Genomic DNA, 16,134 nt, shown 5'->3' with positions numbered 1-16,134 from the left:
GTCCTTTGCGTAAAAGGAGACGAGGGTGCTAGAGCGCGTGCAGGTTTCGTCACGCCAAGCCGGCGAGAGGGAGGGGGGCGGGCCTTACTCAGTTTGCGCAGCTCGAAGCTACCAGGAAGGAACGCAGCTGGGGCTGCTTTAGGCCTGGGAACCGTCTCTCTCTCTCTCTCTCTGTCTGTCTCCTCTGCCCCCTCCCAATTTTTTGGGGTGAAGGCAGCAAAAGGAAAGGAAGAGCTGCTTATTGTTCGGGAATCCGGAAGGAGCCAAGAGACCCAGGCATCCGGCCATCTGGGGGGAGGCTTAAAGGAACCAGGTATAGTGAGGGAATAGTCAGGGAAACAAAAGGGACCCAGGCGTCCGAGGGTCTGGAGCGAGGAGATCAGGAGACCCCGGCGCCTGCGAAGAAAAGGGTTAAGGGACGCGGGCAACCGGCGCCTGAAACTGGAGAAGGCGAAGAAGCCGAGGGACCCAGGTGTCCGATACCGCGGAGAAAACAGAAAGCAGAATTCTAGGTAACCTGGAAATTTGGAGCGAAGGGCACCTGAGCTTCCGGGAAAGGAAAGCAAAACGGGTCCAGTTCTCTGAGGACGGAGCCAGGTGACCAGGGATTTCCAGAGGAGGAGGCAATCAAGGGATCCAGGCATCGAAGGACTAAGGGACTCTGGTATCCGAGTACTTTGAACAGGTGTGGCCCTGAAATCTGGGTGGTTGAGGAACTGCTTCAGGACCTGCCGAGCGACAGGTGCACCCAGACACCTTTCACCACCTGATCCCGGGGTGGGATGCAAGAGCCCTAGGTAGGGGAGGGGGCAGCCCCTCGGGAGGTGTCTTGTTATTCCTGCTGAACATTTGACAGGATCAGGACCTTGGAGTAACCCAGCTCATTTCCAGGCATAGGAGAAGTCTTCCGTTTGTTTTTATTCACAGCAAAAATTGGGTTTGGTTCTCGCCTCCATGCCTTCTTAGCAAAGAAGGGTGGGTGGGCCAGCTGTCGTTTCCCCCTGCTTCCAATCTCTTCCACGCTTCCCATGGAACTTGCAAAAATCCCTTGATTGATCTGCTTGAGGGGCTGGCCTCCCACAGCAGCCCTGAAGGATGTAACCAACTACTGAACCCGGGGGCAGCTCCTCCGTCTTAAGAAGGTGGTGCTGGTTGCCTCGAGGCTTGCCCCCTGGAAATGACACCTTGCTAACCGGACCGGGGCCCGTCTCGCCAGAATTCAAGATGGAGAAGACCTTTGGCAACCTCAGCTCGATTGTGCCAGCTTCGCGCCTCACCCCGGCCTTCCCGCCGGCCGTCAAGGTTGGGCTGACGGCTCTGTACACGGGCCTCTATGCCTTGCTTTTCCTTTCGGTCTACGCCCAGCTCTGGCTGGTCCTCTTCTATCGCCACAAGAAGTTCAGCTACCAGACTGTCTTCCTCTTCCTCTGCCTCTTCTGGGCTGCGCTGCGCACCACGCTCTTCTCCTTCTACTTCAAGAACACCCTCAAAGCCAACCACCTGAGCCCTTTCTTCTTCTGGCTCCTCTACTGCTGCCCAGTCTGCCTGCAGTTCTTCACCTTGACCCTCATGAACTTGTATTTTGCCCAGGTAACTCTTCTAAGGGGGTGCTTGCTTGCTTGCTTACCCAGGTGGCTTGTGGGTAAAAGATGGCTGCTTGGAATGCTGGGCCAGTTTTGTGGATGGGAACATCCCAAGGGGCCTTGAGGGTGGGTGAACTCTGGCCGCCAGGGCCAAATGGTGGCCCTTCAGGCCTCTGCACCTGGCCCTCAGGAACTCTTTCCAGACCTTCCACCCCACCCCCTCCTTGAACTGATGCCTCTTGCTTGCCTAGAAAGAGGATGGAGAGCTGTGTGGGGTGAGGATGTAGAAACCTCCATCCTTTTTCTTTTTTGCATGGCTCATGGCTGGAATGTGGCCTCTTGTACAAAGTCACTTCCATTGTTCTGCCCACTTTTACCTCTGGCCCTGCCCACCACTTGCGTGTCCCGTCCCCCCCCCCCCGGCTCTAGAAGCTTCCATCCCAAGGAACGTGGTTCTCAGCCTGGTTCTTCTCCCCAATATGGGCTCTTTATATTGCTTGCTAAACCAGTGATGGGGAACCTGCAGCCCTGAAGATGATGGTGGGCTGCAACACCCATCATCCCTGACCATTGGCTATGTTGGCCTGGGCAGATGGGTGCTGGAGTCCGCCAATACCTGGAGGGCCACAGGTCTCCTCCCTCTGGCCTCAACCCTTGCACACTTGCTGCCTTGGATTCTCAACCAGCCATTCTGCCCTGTTCGTCTGTCCTCACAATCTCATGGCAACTAGTCATGAAATGGCTCTTAACTAATTAGTTTCAGGATCAAAAGCACCATTCCTCTGCAGAAAAGGGCAGTCAAAATGATCAGGGGGCTGGAACAACAATAAGGAAATGTTGCAGCAATTTGGGCTTTTTTTGGGGGGGAGCAAGTAGTGCGGGGTGCATGATAGACATGTATAAAATTATGTATGGTGAAGAGAAAGGGAAGCTTTCTCCCTGCCCCTCATCATACTAGAATCATCTAATGAAACTGAATGCTGGGAGATTCAAAGGAATCTGCCTTAAACAGAGCAAGACCACGGGTCCATCTAGTTCAGCAGTGTCTGCACGGACTGGCAGCAACTCTCCTGGGTTTCAGACTGGGGATTGAACTGAGAGACCCTGCATGCAAAGCAGATGCTTTGCTGCCACTGAGTTATGGCTCTTCCCCACCGACCTCTGCCCCTGTTTTTTAAAGGAAGTACTTATTCACAAAGCACATAGAACAGGGAGGCAACCAGGAGAATTTTCACGGAGAGGAAAGAAGACCTAAAAGCCTTGGCACTACCACCAAGAAGGCCCTGTACCGTTACTTACATCACTGCTCGTGATGGTGCCACACAGGGGTGCCAACTTGAATAAAATATTGTGGGGGCCCACGTAAGCCCCGCCCTGCATAACTGATCATATGATGCAGTGCACATAAACCATTTGAATAGGAATGCCCACCAACTTTGTGGGGTCTGAAATTTCGACTTGCTGCACAAATCTAGTTGCTGCCTTTTCAGGGCGGTGTAGTGGTTAGAGGACTGGGCTAGGACCTGAGAGACTTGGGGTCAAATCCTTGTGCAGCCCTGCAGCTCGCTTGGTGACTGGTCACAGTCTCTTCTCCTTCCCTACCTGTTTTTGTGAGGATAAAATGTTTCTTGAGCAGGAACAGGTGGGATATAAATGGGAAAATGTGAAATGAAAGCAAAGAAACCTGAGAACAATGTTGCGGCTAAGAGGCTGAGCTGTGAGCCAGAAAGCTCTGGATTCGAATCTCATACTGGCTCGTGAAGTCATTAGGTGGCCTTCTGCATTCTGTTCAGAGCACAAGAGCAACATATACACCAGGAGGCTTAGTTTGGACAGAATCGTGAATACACTTCCGGAGTTAATGCTAAATCCATGACTTCTGGTAAATGAGCCACCTTAGCCACTAGAGGGCCGTGAACATTTTTGTCTGGGGCTTTTTAGCCTCATCTACCCATGTGCCATCAGAAACCAAGGGGCACATGGGGTACCAGATGTGAAAGATATTGGCATTCTTTTCAGCTCTCCTACCAGACTATCTTGTTAGCAGGCAAAGTTATGCTGTGGTTGTTTGTTGCAGGTCCTGCTTGTTTTCTGTAATTGCTAATACCTTCCCCTTTCTTCCCTTCCCCTCCAGGTGGTTTTCAAGGCCAAAGCAAAATACCGCCCTGAACTGACCAAAGGCCTGTGAGTAGATGTGTATTTGTGTGTAACATCACAACACCTTGCATTCTTCCGCCTTGCCATATATCCTTCTCAAGTGTCAGGGGAGAAAAAAGATAAAGCATTCTAGTATTTTAAAAAACCAGTTGCATTTTCCATTTAAAATTAAAATTAAAAATTAAAATAAGCCCCAATGTGGCTCTTCACATAAAATAGCTGGCAAATAAATGGAGAATGCAGGATTGCAAGTTTAACAGGCAAAATCGCAACGTTATATGAAATTAAAAATACACTCCCCCAGCAGTATCCTAGCTACAGCTTGCAATACAAAAGTAGGAGACAGGGTGAAGTTTCAAAACTGAGTTGTTTGCCTGGCTGGAAGCTGGTCCTTGAACTCTGATCGTGCCTCTTGTTGCCTGGATGAAGAGGCGTTTGTGAGTGTGCGTGGAAACTAGCCTATGGTGCACAGGTAAAATTAACCATTGCTCTGCCCACCTTAGCCTCTGGCTCCACCCACCACTGCCATGTGGCCCCTGGAAGGTTGGCCAGAAGGTAGCCTGGCCCTCTGTCTGAGAAAGGTTCCCCACCCCTGAAGTATGGGGAGGAGCTTGCATGAGAGTCACAGCTGTGATTCACTCACTCCCACACACTGCCATTAGATAGCTTTCAAGGGTTCAGAAAATTTAAGGAGGACAGGCCTCCCAATGGAGCCTCCATGTTCAGGGGCAATCTATCTCGGACCACCAAATGCTGTGGACAGACAACAGAGGTGGGATTTGTGCCTTTTGCTTGTAGGCTTGCTGGCAGCGCCTGACTGGACACAGCTGAATGACCAACTGGACTAGAGGGCCCCTGGGTCTGATCCAGCTGGCCTCTCTCTTCCGTGCTCTTCCAGTTTCTCTTTCTCATTGGCCTGGCTCGCAAGCAGCACTAAGCTATGGTTTATAAACCATGCTAACCCTTGCCAAAAGTTGGTTGGCTGAACCTGGCCCTGTGGCTTAACTGTGGTTCATAAATAACAGTTCACCTTAATTTAATAAACCAACGCTCACTGCAGTTTAGCAGGGGTGTAAGGAGCTGTCAGGGACGCGGGTGGTGCTGTGGGTTAAACCGCAGAGCCTAGGACTTGCCAATCAGAAGGTTGGCGGTTCAAATCCCTGCGACGGGGTGAGCTTCCGTTGCTCGGTCCCTGCTCCTGCCAACCTAGCAGTTCAAAAGCACGTCAAAGTGCAAGTAGATAAATAGGTACTGCTCCGGCGGGAAGGTAAAGAGCATTTCTGTGCGCTGCTCTGGTTCGCCAGAGTCATGCTGGCCACATGACCCGGAAGCTGTACACCGGCTCCCTCAGCCAATAAAGCGAGATGAGTGCCGCAACGCCAGAGTCGGCCATGACTGGACCTAATGGTCAGGGGTCCCTTTACCTTTAAGGAGCTGTCACCACCAGAAAGCTACAGAGCTGCAACTGGAGAACAGCTCAAAATCTGAACCTTTCCCAAGGCCAGGGGGCTCTCAATGCACATTAGAAGAGCCTTGCCGCTAGGCCAGACCCAAGGCCCATCTAATCCAGCATCCTGTTTTCACAGTGGTCAGACAGACAATTGTGGGAAACCTGCAAGCGAGACCTGAGCACACTAGCTCTCTCCCTGGCATTTTGGGGCAGTCTGCCTCTGACAATGAAGGCAGAGCCTTGCCCCAGGGGCCAGCAGCTGCTCTAACTCCGCCTCCCCGCTTTCTCTCCCCCAGGTTGGCAGTGCGAGGGGCGTGCCTGGGCGCCAGCCTCCTCTTCCTGGCGGTGAATGTGGTGTGCGCTGTGCTGGTGCGGGGGCGCCGCGCCGAGCCCTGGGCCGTGGTCCTGGCACGCGTCCTCATCAGCGACTCGCTGTTTGTGCTGGGGGCCGTCTCTCTGGCCCTCTGCCTCTGCCTCGTTGCTCGGGGTTCTCCTTCTACCCGCATCTACCTGGAAGCCAAGGTGAGCATTTGCCAGGGGGCAGGGTTGGGGTTGGGAGCAGGGGTTTGACATTGCTGCAGTGGCATCTTATCCATGCACCGAGACCGCAGTGTTTCACCTGCCAAGCTGGCCCTGGAACTGGTAGCATGTTGGAGACAGCTGCCTTGGAGGTCCTCGCTTTTAGCACTTTACATTGTTGCTGGCATTCTTCTGTCTCGGGAGAACATGTGTGTGCCTTTGGGAGGTGAAGTCAAACTGCTGGAAGGTTATAGCTGCAGCGATAGATTGGGGAGAGACGTGTTTTGTTGCAGCTGGGGCAGATGGTGTCCGGTTGTGCTGCTGCAGATGCACCGTGGCATTTCTTCTCTCTGCTCTCCTCCCGGTGGTCATTCCACCTTTGCTCACTGCTACAGATGCATGACCTGACTCCAGGCACTGCACTCGTCTGCGAGGGGTTCCCACACGGCAGGGTTCAACCTAAATTTGGTTTCCAGGGCCTTGTGGTTACATTTCCCCCATAGTGTCAGTGGCAGCACACTCCAAAACCACTGACGACTCCTCAGGTTATTTGGGTGGCGGGCAACATCCGCAACCTTTGTGCCAGGCAGCCTGTTTGCCCTGGCATCTGCATGCCCGTCGCACACACCCTGCTATCAATATTTGTAATGATTGAATTGGCCACTACCACAGTGCCCCCGCTCCTCCCTCAGCAAAAGAGGATAGGTGTTCGTCCCCCAAATTACGGGTCCTTTCTAAGGGAATGTTTCCCTCTTCCTCAAGGTGATGACACTCTTCTTCCCTGAGACCCTTCTTCTCCCCAATAGCTGCGGAGCTGTCATCATGGGAGTGGGTTGCAGCTGCAATATCCACGAAGGCCTCACCCACCTGCAGTCAGGGATGATGGGAGCAGTAGTTCAACGGTATCCAGCTGGACTCCAGCTCCCATCAGCCACCAACTTCCTGTTCAGCAGTCAGGGACGATAGGAATTTTGGTCCGATAAATACCTGGTGGGCCACCGGGGTCCCACAGCTTCAAGGCACCACAAGGCTCTCTTGATTTGAGCTTGCTGAGACCCCCTGACCAGGCTCTCTTTCCTATCTGCCCCTTTTCTGTGACAGGGCACCTCGCTGTGCCAAACGGCCGCCATGGGTGGCATCATCGTCCTGCTCTACGCCAGCCGAGCTTGCTACAACCTGGCAGCCCTGGCTCTGTCCTCCCGCACCCGCCTCGACTCCTTCGATTACGACTGGTACAACGTATCCGACCAGGTGAGCAGGGCGGGCTAGGTTCGGATTCCTTAAGGGCCGCCCTTCCTACTCGGGAGTAGACCCGCTGCAACGGAACAGAACAACAGACTGGGCTCCGTTAAATTCCGCAGGTCGACTCCCATTGCAGCGCAGACCTAACTGAGTCTGCTCGGAAGTGGGGCTTACTCCCAGGTAAGTGGGAGGTGGCTTGCTGCCTCACCCTGCCTTTGTCCGGCCCCCACCTCCCTGCCATCTAACTTACAGCCAATCAGGGGGAAGCTCTGCCTGTCACTGGCTCCGGCTGCACCAACCATTGGGCTCTCTTGTCTTCCACCCCAGTGGAGACCAGCTGCTCAGGTGCCTCCCGTCTCTCTCCCCTTCCAGGCAGATCTGATCACAGACCTGGGAGACCAAGGTTACGTCATCTTCGGCCTCATTCTCTTCATCTGGGAGCTGCTGCCCACGTCTCTGCTCGTCGGCTTCTTCCGGGTGCACCGGCCAGCTCAGGATATGGTGAGTTGAAGTGGTTGGTTGGGAGAGGAGCAGAACTGCAAAAAGGCAGTGGAAGGAGAGGCCCAAAGCACAGGGGGGGGGCAGGGGGCTGTTGCCATTATGAGAGCATCACTCAGTGCAGCAGGGGTGGGGGACGTTTTTCAAGGGCCACATTCCCTTCTGGGCAGCCTTCCGAGGGCCACAGGCAGAGGCGAAAAGAAAAGCGCCAAATTCTGGTCCTTGTCTTTATATTGTAAAGCAGTAGGAATTCTAGTATTTTTAAACTGCTTTTTAAAATCGTGCCTTCCCCAAGCGACAATTTCAAAAAAAGAGATGGCAGAAAGGTAACCATAGATACAGCAGGCACTTCAGCAGCTCTGAGCTAGATCACTTCCTATCTAGCTGAAGGCAGCAGCAAAAATGAAACTCCGCAAGGGCTGCTTAAAACACCTGTATCGTAGGGACAAGGTGCAAATCAGCCTGAGCCAGTTTCATGTCTTCCCCCATTCCTGCCCCCAGGCACAGGTGGGACTATAGTTCCCAACATCCCTGCCCATGGGCCATGCTGCCTGGGATGGATTGAAAGTCATAGAGTCATAGAACTGCAGGGTCCAGCCCCCTGCAATGCAGGAATCTCAGCTAGAGCATCCCTGACCGAAGGCCATCCAACCTCTGCTGAGAAACCTCCAAGGAAGGAGGGTCCATAACCTCCGGAGGGAGACTGTTCAGCAACATTTGCAGGGCACCAGAATGAGGACAGCTGGTGAAAGTCTTTTGGAAGGGAGCTTCGTAGCTCGGGGCCACCACCGAGAAGGATGGAGCCCCGCAGTGTTCCAGGTGCAGCTATTTCTGTGGGCGCTGCGTTCTCCTCCCGTGGCGTCTCCCAAGGCTAAGAGCTTGGATCCCTTGGGTGCAATCCACTGGCAAGGCCTCCTGCTTAAAAGACAGGGGGCACCGGACGTGGCCTTACCTTGCCACCCTGCAGGCAAAGGCTGATTGCAGGAGCAGCGTCCCCAGTAATGGTGCCTTCCTCCCCACAGAGCGCCAGCCGTGTCTTCAACCGGCAGCTGGGGGTCTCCCGATCCTACTTCTTCGACCATCCCGGGCAGCGCGAAAGTGAAGGACTAACAAGCAGGTAATTTCTCTTCTTCCCCGAGGCCTCACTTGTCCCAGCCTCCTGATTGAGGAGCATAGGGAGAGCTGCCTTTATACAGAGTCAAGCCAATGGTCAGTATTGTCTGCACTGGCTGGCAGCAGCTCTCCAGGGTTTCCCAGAGGGGACATTCCCAGACCTAACTGGGATCTTCTGCATGCCAAGCAGATGCTCTCCCACGGAGGCTGTTCACTCACACGATGTCAAGGAGCCGTCAGGTGAGCCCAGGCTATCCACAGGGCAGGAAAGAATACGAGACGAGAAATGCCATTAGCTTTTATTCTAATAATAATAATAATAATAATAATAATAATAATAATAATAATAATAATTTGTACCCCGCCCATCTGACTGGGCTTCCCCCGCCACACTGGGCTGCTTCCAGCAAACATTAGAAATACAGATGTCTTCAGATGTCTTCTAAATGTCAGGTAGTTGTTTATCTCTTTGACATCTGATGGGAGGGCGTTCCACAGGGCGGTTGCCACTACCGAGAAGGCCCTCTGCCTGGTTCCCTGTAGCTTTGCTTCTCACAATGAGGGAACCGCCAGAAGGCCCTCGGCGCTGGACCTCAGTGTCCGGGCAGAATGATGGGGGTGGAGACGCTCCTTCAGGTATCCTGGGCCGAGGCCGTTTAGGGCTTTAAAGGTCAACACCAACACTTTGAATTGTGCTCAGAAATGTAGCAACACAGCTGGCTGTGTCTCAATCCAGCTGGAGATGTTGCTGAAACTGACCGCTGGACCCGCCCTTCCCCTCTAGCCTCTCACTCTGGATCCGTCCGAAGCAGACAAAGGCTGCTTTGAGGGGTGGGCTCCTCTTCTGGCTCATTGCTCAGCAATGTGAAGGATGCTATTCAATCCGGGTGTTAGCAGGGGAGGAGAGCCAGCAGAACTGGGCCTGCCCTGCTGCTGGATAGCAGGGGCAACTTCCAGCTCCTCTCTGTCTGAGTTTGCGACTCCCAGCCTCCAACCCTGTCCTGGAAGGCCCTTCTTCTCCTGACCCCCTCAAGCCCCGTGCTTCAGGCACCTCCCAGTTCGTCCCTTCCCCAGACTGCTCCCTGGTGTCCCACCACCACGATCTGGAGTCTGTCTTCTTCCACGTCCTCCCTGGAGGGGGCTCTTGGGCTGTGAATGCCCACCTGTCTTCCTCATCCAGCTAGTCTCTGACCCAGGAGGAGTCAGCTCAATGGCCGGTGCACTTGGGGTGTCTTACGTCCTGGAGGTGGCAGAGAGGGAACCGCTTTCCTGTTGGCCCTTCCCCTGGATCTCCACCTCCCAAACCCCTGGGACCTTGCCCCAGGTTGGAGTCCTCCTGGGGCCCCAGATTTCCATCCCTGACCCACTAGAACTAGACCGGGGTGGGTGGGTGGTCCCTGACTGACAGCCCCACTGCCGTCCTTGCATCAGCTCCCCACCCCCCACCCCGCCTCAAAGGTGGAACGGAAATCATTTCCATGCCTGGAAGTTTTAAAAGCTCCATCGATGAAGTTGGCACAGCATACCAACATTCGTTTTACTTACAAAAGCATTACTATGCTGCTGTGTCATAAAATGTATATATAGCAAAGCAGCTTACAGCAATAAAACTTAAAGCCATACAATAAAAACATACAGAAAGGTTAAACGTCAATTAACCATTGTGGAAGGATATATTCCTAAGTTGCCTGCCTAGGCCTGGTGGAATAGAAAAGTTGTCTATGTTCCCGAGTGCTTCAGTACCACTGAGCCCCATCTCTTACCTAATTCGGGGCTCCCCTAGGCTGGGGGGGATGAGGGGTAAATGATTTCAGACTCTGAAAAGCTGGTATCACTGGATCATTCTCCCTCACGGCGAGAAGCCAAGTTACAGGGAACCAGGCAGAAGGCCTTCATGGTAGTGGCGCCCGCCCTGTGGAACGCCCTCCCACCAGATGTCAAAAGAGAAAAACAACTACCAGACTTTTAGAAGACATCTGAAGGCAGCCCTGTTTAGGGAAGCTTTTAATGTTTGATGCATTATGGTATATTAATATTTTGTTGGAAGCCGCCCAGAGTGGCTGGGGAAGCCCAGCCAGATGGGCGGGGTATAAATTATTATTATTATTATTATTATTATTATTATTATTATTATTAAGTTCATCCACAATTAAACTCAAGTAGTTTTAATTGGATTTTGAATAAATGTGCCATTAATAGCGACCGTTTTGAATTTTATCGTCTTATATCTTCCTGAGTGGGTCGTACAAACTACTGTTCTGAATTACGTTTTTTATAGAGCAGGGGGGTGGTATGGAAACAAGGGGGCGGTGGGTTAGAAACCACTGGTCTAATTCCTGTCTTTCCTTTTGCTTCCTAACACTCACATGCCTCCCCCCCACCCACCCAAATTGCCTCTTCTTTCCCACCCCACCCGCTTCCTTCCAGCCTGACGGGACGCCTGGGCAGCGTCGGGAGCTGGTACGGCTCGATCAACCGCAGCGGGGAGCAGGACTGGTTTGGGGGGCCCCCTCCCACGGCCCCCCTTTTGTTCTCGCAGGCCACGGTGTCCGGCAGCCACCACCACAGCCTCTATTCCACCCCGCAGAACTGAGGGGAGCGGGGGATTGGGGCGGGTTTGTGGGGCACTGATGTGAAGACCCAGGAATCACTACTGATGTAGGACAGGTTTCTATGAAGGAGCAGGGATGTGCACACACGGTATTATAAGCACCATCACCCCATTCCCCAAACCGTAGGAAAACCCAGCTTTATTTCTTTTAGCCATTGGGGGGGGGCTGGGTTGGCTCTTTTTGCTGGCATCTCGGTCTTGATGCTTAAGCTCTCCCCCTCCTTTCCCAGCCCCATCTCTGCCCCCCCTCACCCCCACCCCGGGTACTTAACCAATAGTATACGGAAAACTCTTGGCACTTTAATCGACTCGGATTGAGGAGGGGGCGGGCTCTGTTTTATCTGTGATGTCATTGTTTTAATGAATTCTGGTCAAATGTGTCTACAGGGCAGGGGGGTTCCTCCTTTCCCCCATCTTCCCATGAGCTGGTAGCGGCAGTGTTTTGGAGTAGCCGTTTGTTATTTGCTAGACATGCTGCAGTTTTGGTGCTATTCCATTGCCCCCCCACCCCCAACTTAACAATAAAGTCCACTTTGTGTTAGCGACATTGCGTGTGGCTTTCTGTAGTTGTGCTGTGGCAGAAATGGGGGAGCCTCTGGCTTTCCAAATGTTGCTGGCCATGATGGTTGGGGATGAATGGGTATCGGAGCCCCGTCTTGAGGGCTACATTTCCCCCATTCCTTTGAACAAAATTACTTTTTTCAAGCATTCTTACGCATAAAAACATAGCAAAGTAAGTACCATGGAACAGGTGAATCGGTTTATTTCACAACATTTATATACTATTTGATTGTAACAAAACCTCAGAGTGGTTTGCAGAAAGAATAAATATAATTATCGGTAAAAGACAAGTATTTGAAACATTCAAAGACATATTAAAATCAACAAGCTAAAACCAGATTGAAACACGTGACAAAATATTTCTTTTTGGTAAATGTTGGATCTGTAAAGACATTCTCACACACACAAACCTCAACCCCAAAATAAAATGTGCACTCTGGCTTTCCATTGGAAAGTATGGGTTTCTTCGGAAACGGTGTGATATATAAAATAGATCCTGGAGGCCTATCTATCTATCTATCTATCTCGGCCTCGAGGATCCACTGGGCCTCAGCCCTTTGCCTTGTGGACACTATTGCTATCTGTTGTGGATAAGTGGAAGATTTATCTTTCCCCCCTAAACATGGTGAGAGGGAGGAAACCTTTAAACTGGTTGTGGAGTGAGGGGAACACTGGCTGGCTCACCTGAGCATAATTGGACTCTGTATGGGTTCAATCCTGCTTCCTGCAGGATTCAGGCATGCCAGCCTAGGCAACTCAATGGGGCACCTGAACTGAGCAGGATTGAACTCCCCCCACACCAGCTGATACATGGGGCGCTTTCAGACCTACTTTCTGCAGCTGCACCTCTACCTGCCCGACACCTGACACTGCATGACTTCAGGAGTGTGGCAGGTGGGTGTGGCTTTGGGAAAATAGCCTTGTGTACCAGTAGGGGAGGTCTTGTTTTAAATCTTTGGCGAAACAGACCGTGTTTCCAATGAAAGCAAAAACTGCCAGGAACAGTCCTGGGCCCACAGGTTACTGACTGCCTTTTCCTCTTCCTGTTTGGACTCAAGTAGAGAGAGTGGAGCTATAACCCCTGTTCACTGCTTTTGGAAGACAACCCTCACTCAACACACACCGTAATGGCATCCAGGAGGCACAGTTTGCCAATGGTGGCTGGTAGGGCGGAAGGCAGGGAGCCCACCACTAGATGGAGCCAGAGCCAATGACAAGCAGAACCAACTATGCTAGTTTTGTCCTCGTTCTCCCTGCTGAGTTCCACAAGGGGCAACACTGAGACTAAGGAGGAAGCTGGCAAACAAGGCCACCCTGAAGACTGGTTGTAAAAAGTTAGGAAGGAGTTCACTCGAATGAAGCAACTTCCACTGCAATCCACACCTGAATCAAACAGGGGAAGCCACTGTAAAGTGATGTGTTGCTGTTGTTTAGTTGTTTAGTCGTGTCCGACTCTTCGTGACCCCCTGGAGCAGAGCACGCCAGGCACTCCTGTCTTCCACTGCCTCCCACAGTTTGGTCAAACTCATGCTGGTAGCTTCGAGAACACTATCCAACCATCTCATCCTCTGTCGTCCCCTTCTCCTTGTGCCCTCCATCTTTCCCAACATCAGGGTCTTTTCCAGGGAGTCTTCTCTTCTCATGAGGTGGCCGAAGTATTGGAGCCTCAGTTTCAGGACCTGTCCTTCCAGTGAGCACTCAGGGCTGATTTCCTTAAGAATGGAGAGGTTTGATCTTCTTGCAGTCCATGGGACTCTCAAGAGTCTCCTCCAGCACGATAATATAAAAGCATCAATGTATGGGCCGCTTAAACTCTGAAGGCCGCTGTAGGGCTTGAAACCCCACCCCTAATGTGCAGGAGGCAGGGCTTGGGAGCTCATGGATGAAGCCTGCTGAAGCAGGAGGGGGAGTTTAGTAGCCCTAATTCTTTACACAAGAGACAGTTGAGGGCCTCTTTTTTATTTTATTTTTGAGTGGAGGTTTAATGCCCCTCTGCTGAGTCCCCTCTCTCTGTGTGTGTTTTTTTAAAAGAACATTTGATGCCCATCTTGGATCTTCCTCATTGCACGCTCCTAGAAGGGAGGAGAAGATTGCATGAGATTGCATGAGAATGTTAAGCAGGGCAAGCTGGAAAAATCAGGAGGATTAAATTTTTAGAATGGCGGGGAAGGCGGAGGTCTGGCCCAGCGGGAAAATTAAAATCGCCCGACTGTGTGCTCTTAATTCCCCTACCCTGAGACCAGTTTAAACTCCTTTCCCCAGAGTAGGTGGCGATTAGAGTTTAGTGGAAGCCCTGAGATTTGGCTGCTGCTTTTTGAAACTAGGGGGTCTTTGCCATGCCCTCCAGCCTTGGGCGTAGGCTGACCTGCTCCTGCCCGGCCGGCTGCACAAGAAAGTATCCTGGCAGCTCCTCTGCGTGACGCCGCTGTAAGCCCTGGCTGGCTTTTTAATCCCACCAATCTGTCCTTGGGAGGCCAGAGAGAGAGACCTGGTTGGGGGGAGAAACGGAAGCCTTTCATGAGCCGGCCCGGAGAGGAGCACCTCTAGAGAGTACCATGAGCTGGCCGGGCGAGGAATGGAAGGTGGGGCTGCCCTCCCGGGCCTTGCGGGCCATCGCCGAGGTGGAGCAGCGGCTGGAGCGCTTGCAGAAGGAGCGGCAGCAGAAACAGGTGCAGTTGGACACCCTGGAGGCCATGATGCACAAACAGAGGCAGAAGGTAATTGCAGGGGCCGTGGGGCAGGGAGCTTGTACCTGGCAGGAGTCTCCCATCCTCTGGGCACCTCCGCCATGCAAGGGGTTTCTGTGGTTCCGGTTTGGGGCTCCATTTGTTATAAACAATAATGCAGACCCCCCAAGTGTCCCTATTCTTAAGGGACAATCCCGGATTTACAGAAGCCGTCCCGGTTTCTGATTTGAACCCAGAACGTCCTGCTTTCCCTTAGGATGGAGAAATGTTGGACGGTGTGCAGTTATTCGGCCACCGAGCCAAGGAGATAAGTAACTATACAACCTTTAAAAGACATCTGAAGGCTGAAGTATAGGGAAGTTTTTTAACGTTCAATGTTTTATTATGTTTTTATATATGTTGGAAGCTGCCCCCCAGAGGGGCGGAGGCAACCCATTCAGATGACTGAGGTAAAATTATTATTATGATGGAACAGGACATCCCAATTTTCACCAGAAAATTTTGGAGGGTATTTATACTCTCCAAATTTATTACTTGTACCCCTCTTGTCTGACTGGATTGCCCCAGCCACCCTGGGTGGCTTCCAACAGAGTATAAAAGAACACAACAAAACATCAAACATTAAAAACTTCCGAATACAGTGGTACCTTGGTTTAAGAACAGCTTAGTTTATGAACAACTTGGATTAAGAATGCTGCAAACTCGGAAGTAGGTGGTTTGGTTTGTGAACTTTGCCCTGGAAGCAGAACATGTTCCGCTTCCTGTTGAGTGTGTTCCATCTGTAAATTGAGTCCCCCGCTGGTATGGGAAAGCACGTCTTGGATTAAGAACGCTTTGGAACAGATTAAGTTCGTAAACCAAGGTACCACTGTACAGGGCTGCCTTCAAATGTCTTCAGAAAGTCGTGTAGTTGTTTATTTCCTTGACACCTGGTGGGAGGGTCTTCCACAGGGGAGGTGCCACTACTGAGAAGGCCCTGTGCCTGGTTCCCTGTAACTTCCCTTCTTGCAGTGAGGGAACCTCCAGTAGGCCCTTAGAGCTGGACCTCAGTGTCTGGGCTGAACAATGGGGGTGGAGACGCTCCTTCAGGTATACAGGACCGAGGCCATTTAGGGCTTGAAAGGTCAGCACCAACACTTTGCATTAATCCAGAGGCGGGGAACCTTAGACCTGCGGGCCAGATGAGGCCATCAGGCATCTTCCTCTGGCTTTCAGGAATCAGGCTTTATGATACACTCAGCTCCACCCCCTCATTGGTCCTCCTTTTTTTCCTCCTGGCTGGCATGTGACCTTGAAGACCGACAATGCCTCTCGCTTGTGCGGCTGGAAGATAGAGGAACGTGTGTGTGTGTAAGGTGTGTAAGGGTTTTTGTGGCCCTCGATCTGAAAATAAAATAAAATTACCCATCCCTGAAAACTTTCAAATGTACGCAGTTTATTTGTTTGAGCGCCTGGGTCATGGAACTTATACAGTGCTTTTTGGGTGTGCTTCAGAGCTATCCTTACAACAATCCTGGAAGGTAGAACATCATTTTCCCCCTCCCCGTTCACTGCAGACACGCTGCATAGAGTTCCTAGCCCAGGGTGACCATGTGTCCTACTTTAAAGAGGTGCTCCTCTGTTCTGTTTAAAGACGAAGAGCCCTAAGAACAAAGGGCACTTGCGAGGTTACCTATCAATAGCCAGCAACTGAGCTATGAACTGAGGTATGAA

General features: G+C 52.0%; 2 protein-coding genes across 4 annotated transcripts in view; both read left to right on the top strand.

Annotated features, from left to right (window-relative positions):
* The first annotated feature begins 73 nt into the window (after window positions 1–73).
* GPR137 (G protein-coupled receptor 137) lies at window positions 74–11,718 on the top strand. Its single transcript, XM_082202864.1, has 7 exons — window positions 74–1,590; window positions 3,718–3,767; window positions 5,487–5,712; window positions 6,811–6,960; window positions 7,324–7,452; window positions 8,472–8,566; window positions 10,990–11,718. Exons 1-7 carry the CDS (start codon window positions 1,225–1,227, stop codon window positions 11,153–11,155), a joined length of 1,182 nt encoding a protein of 393 aa, XP_082058990.1. The 5' UTR covers window positions 74–1,224; the 3' UTR covers window positions 11,156–11,718.
* Window positions 11,719–12,300: 582 nt separating this feature from the next.
* The window catches only part of LOC309520410 (uncharacterized protein), a 28,240-nt gene continuing 24,406 nt past the window's right edge, over window positions 12,301–16,134 (top strand). For all 3 annotated transcript variants that reach the window (XM_082202138.1, XM_082202137.1, XM_082202139.1), the window contains exon 1: window positions 12,301–14,451. In XM_082202138.1, coding sequence (XP_082058264.1) covers window positions 14,290–14,451 — 162 coding nt within the window. In that variant the 5' untranslated portion in view covers window positions 12,301–14,289. The remainder of the gene's footprint in view (window positions 14,452–16,134) is intronic.

This window comes from Podarcis vaucheri (genome assembly GCF_965113315.1).
Source record: "Podarcis vaucheri genome assembly, chromosome: 16".
Taxonomy (NCBI): Eukaryota; Metazoa; Chordata; class Lepidosauria; order Squamata; family Lacertidae; genus Podarcis; species Podarcis vaucheri.
Note: the sequence above shows the minus strand (reverse complement) of the source record. Positions and strands in the feature narration are given on the sequence as shown.

Coding starts and splice junctions, on each gene's coding strand:
- GPR137 (XM_082202864.1), top strand. CDS start 1,225: ATGGAGAAGACCTTTGGCAACCTCAGCTCGATTGTGCCAGCTTCGCGC. Junction 1,591..3,717: donor TGAACTTGTATTTTGCCCAG/GTAACTCTTCTA, acceptor CTTCCCCTCCAG/GTGGTTTTCAAGGCCAAAGC. Junction 6,961..7,323: donor GGTACAACGTATCCGACCAG/GTGAGCAGGGCG, acceptor CTCCCCTTCCAG/GCAGATCTGATCACAGACCT.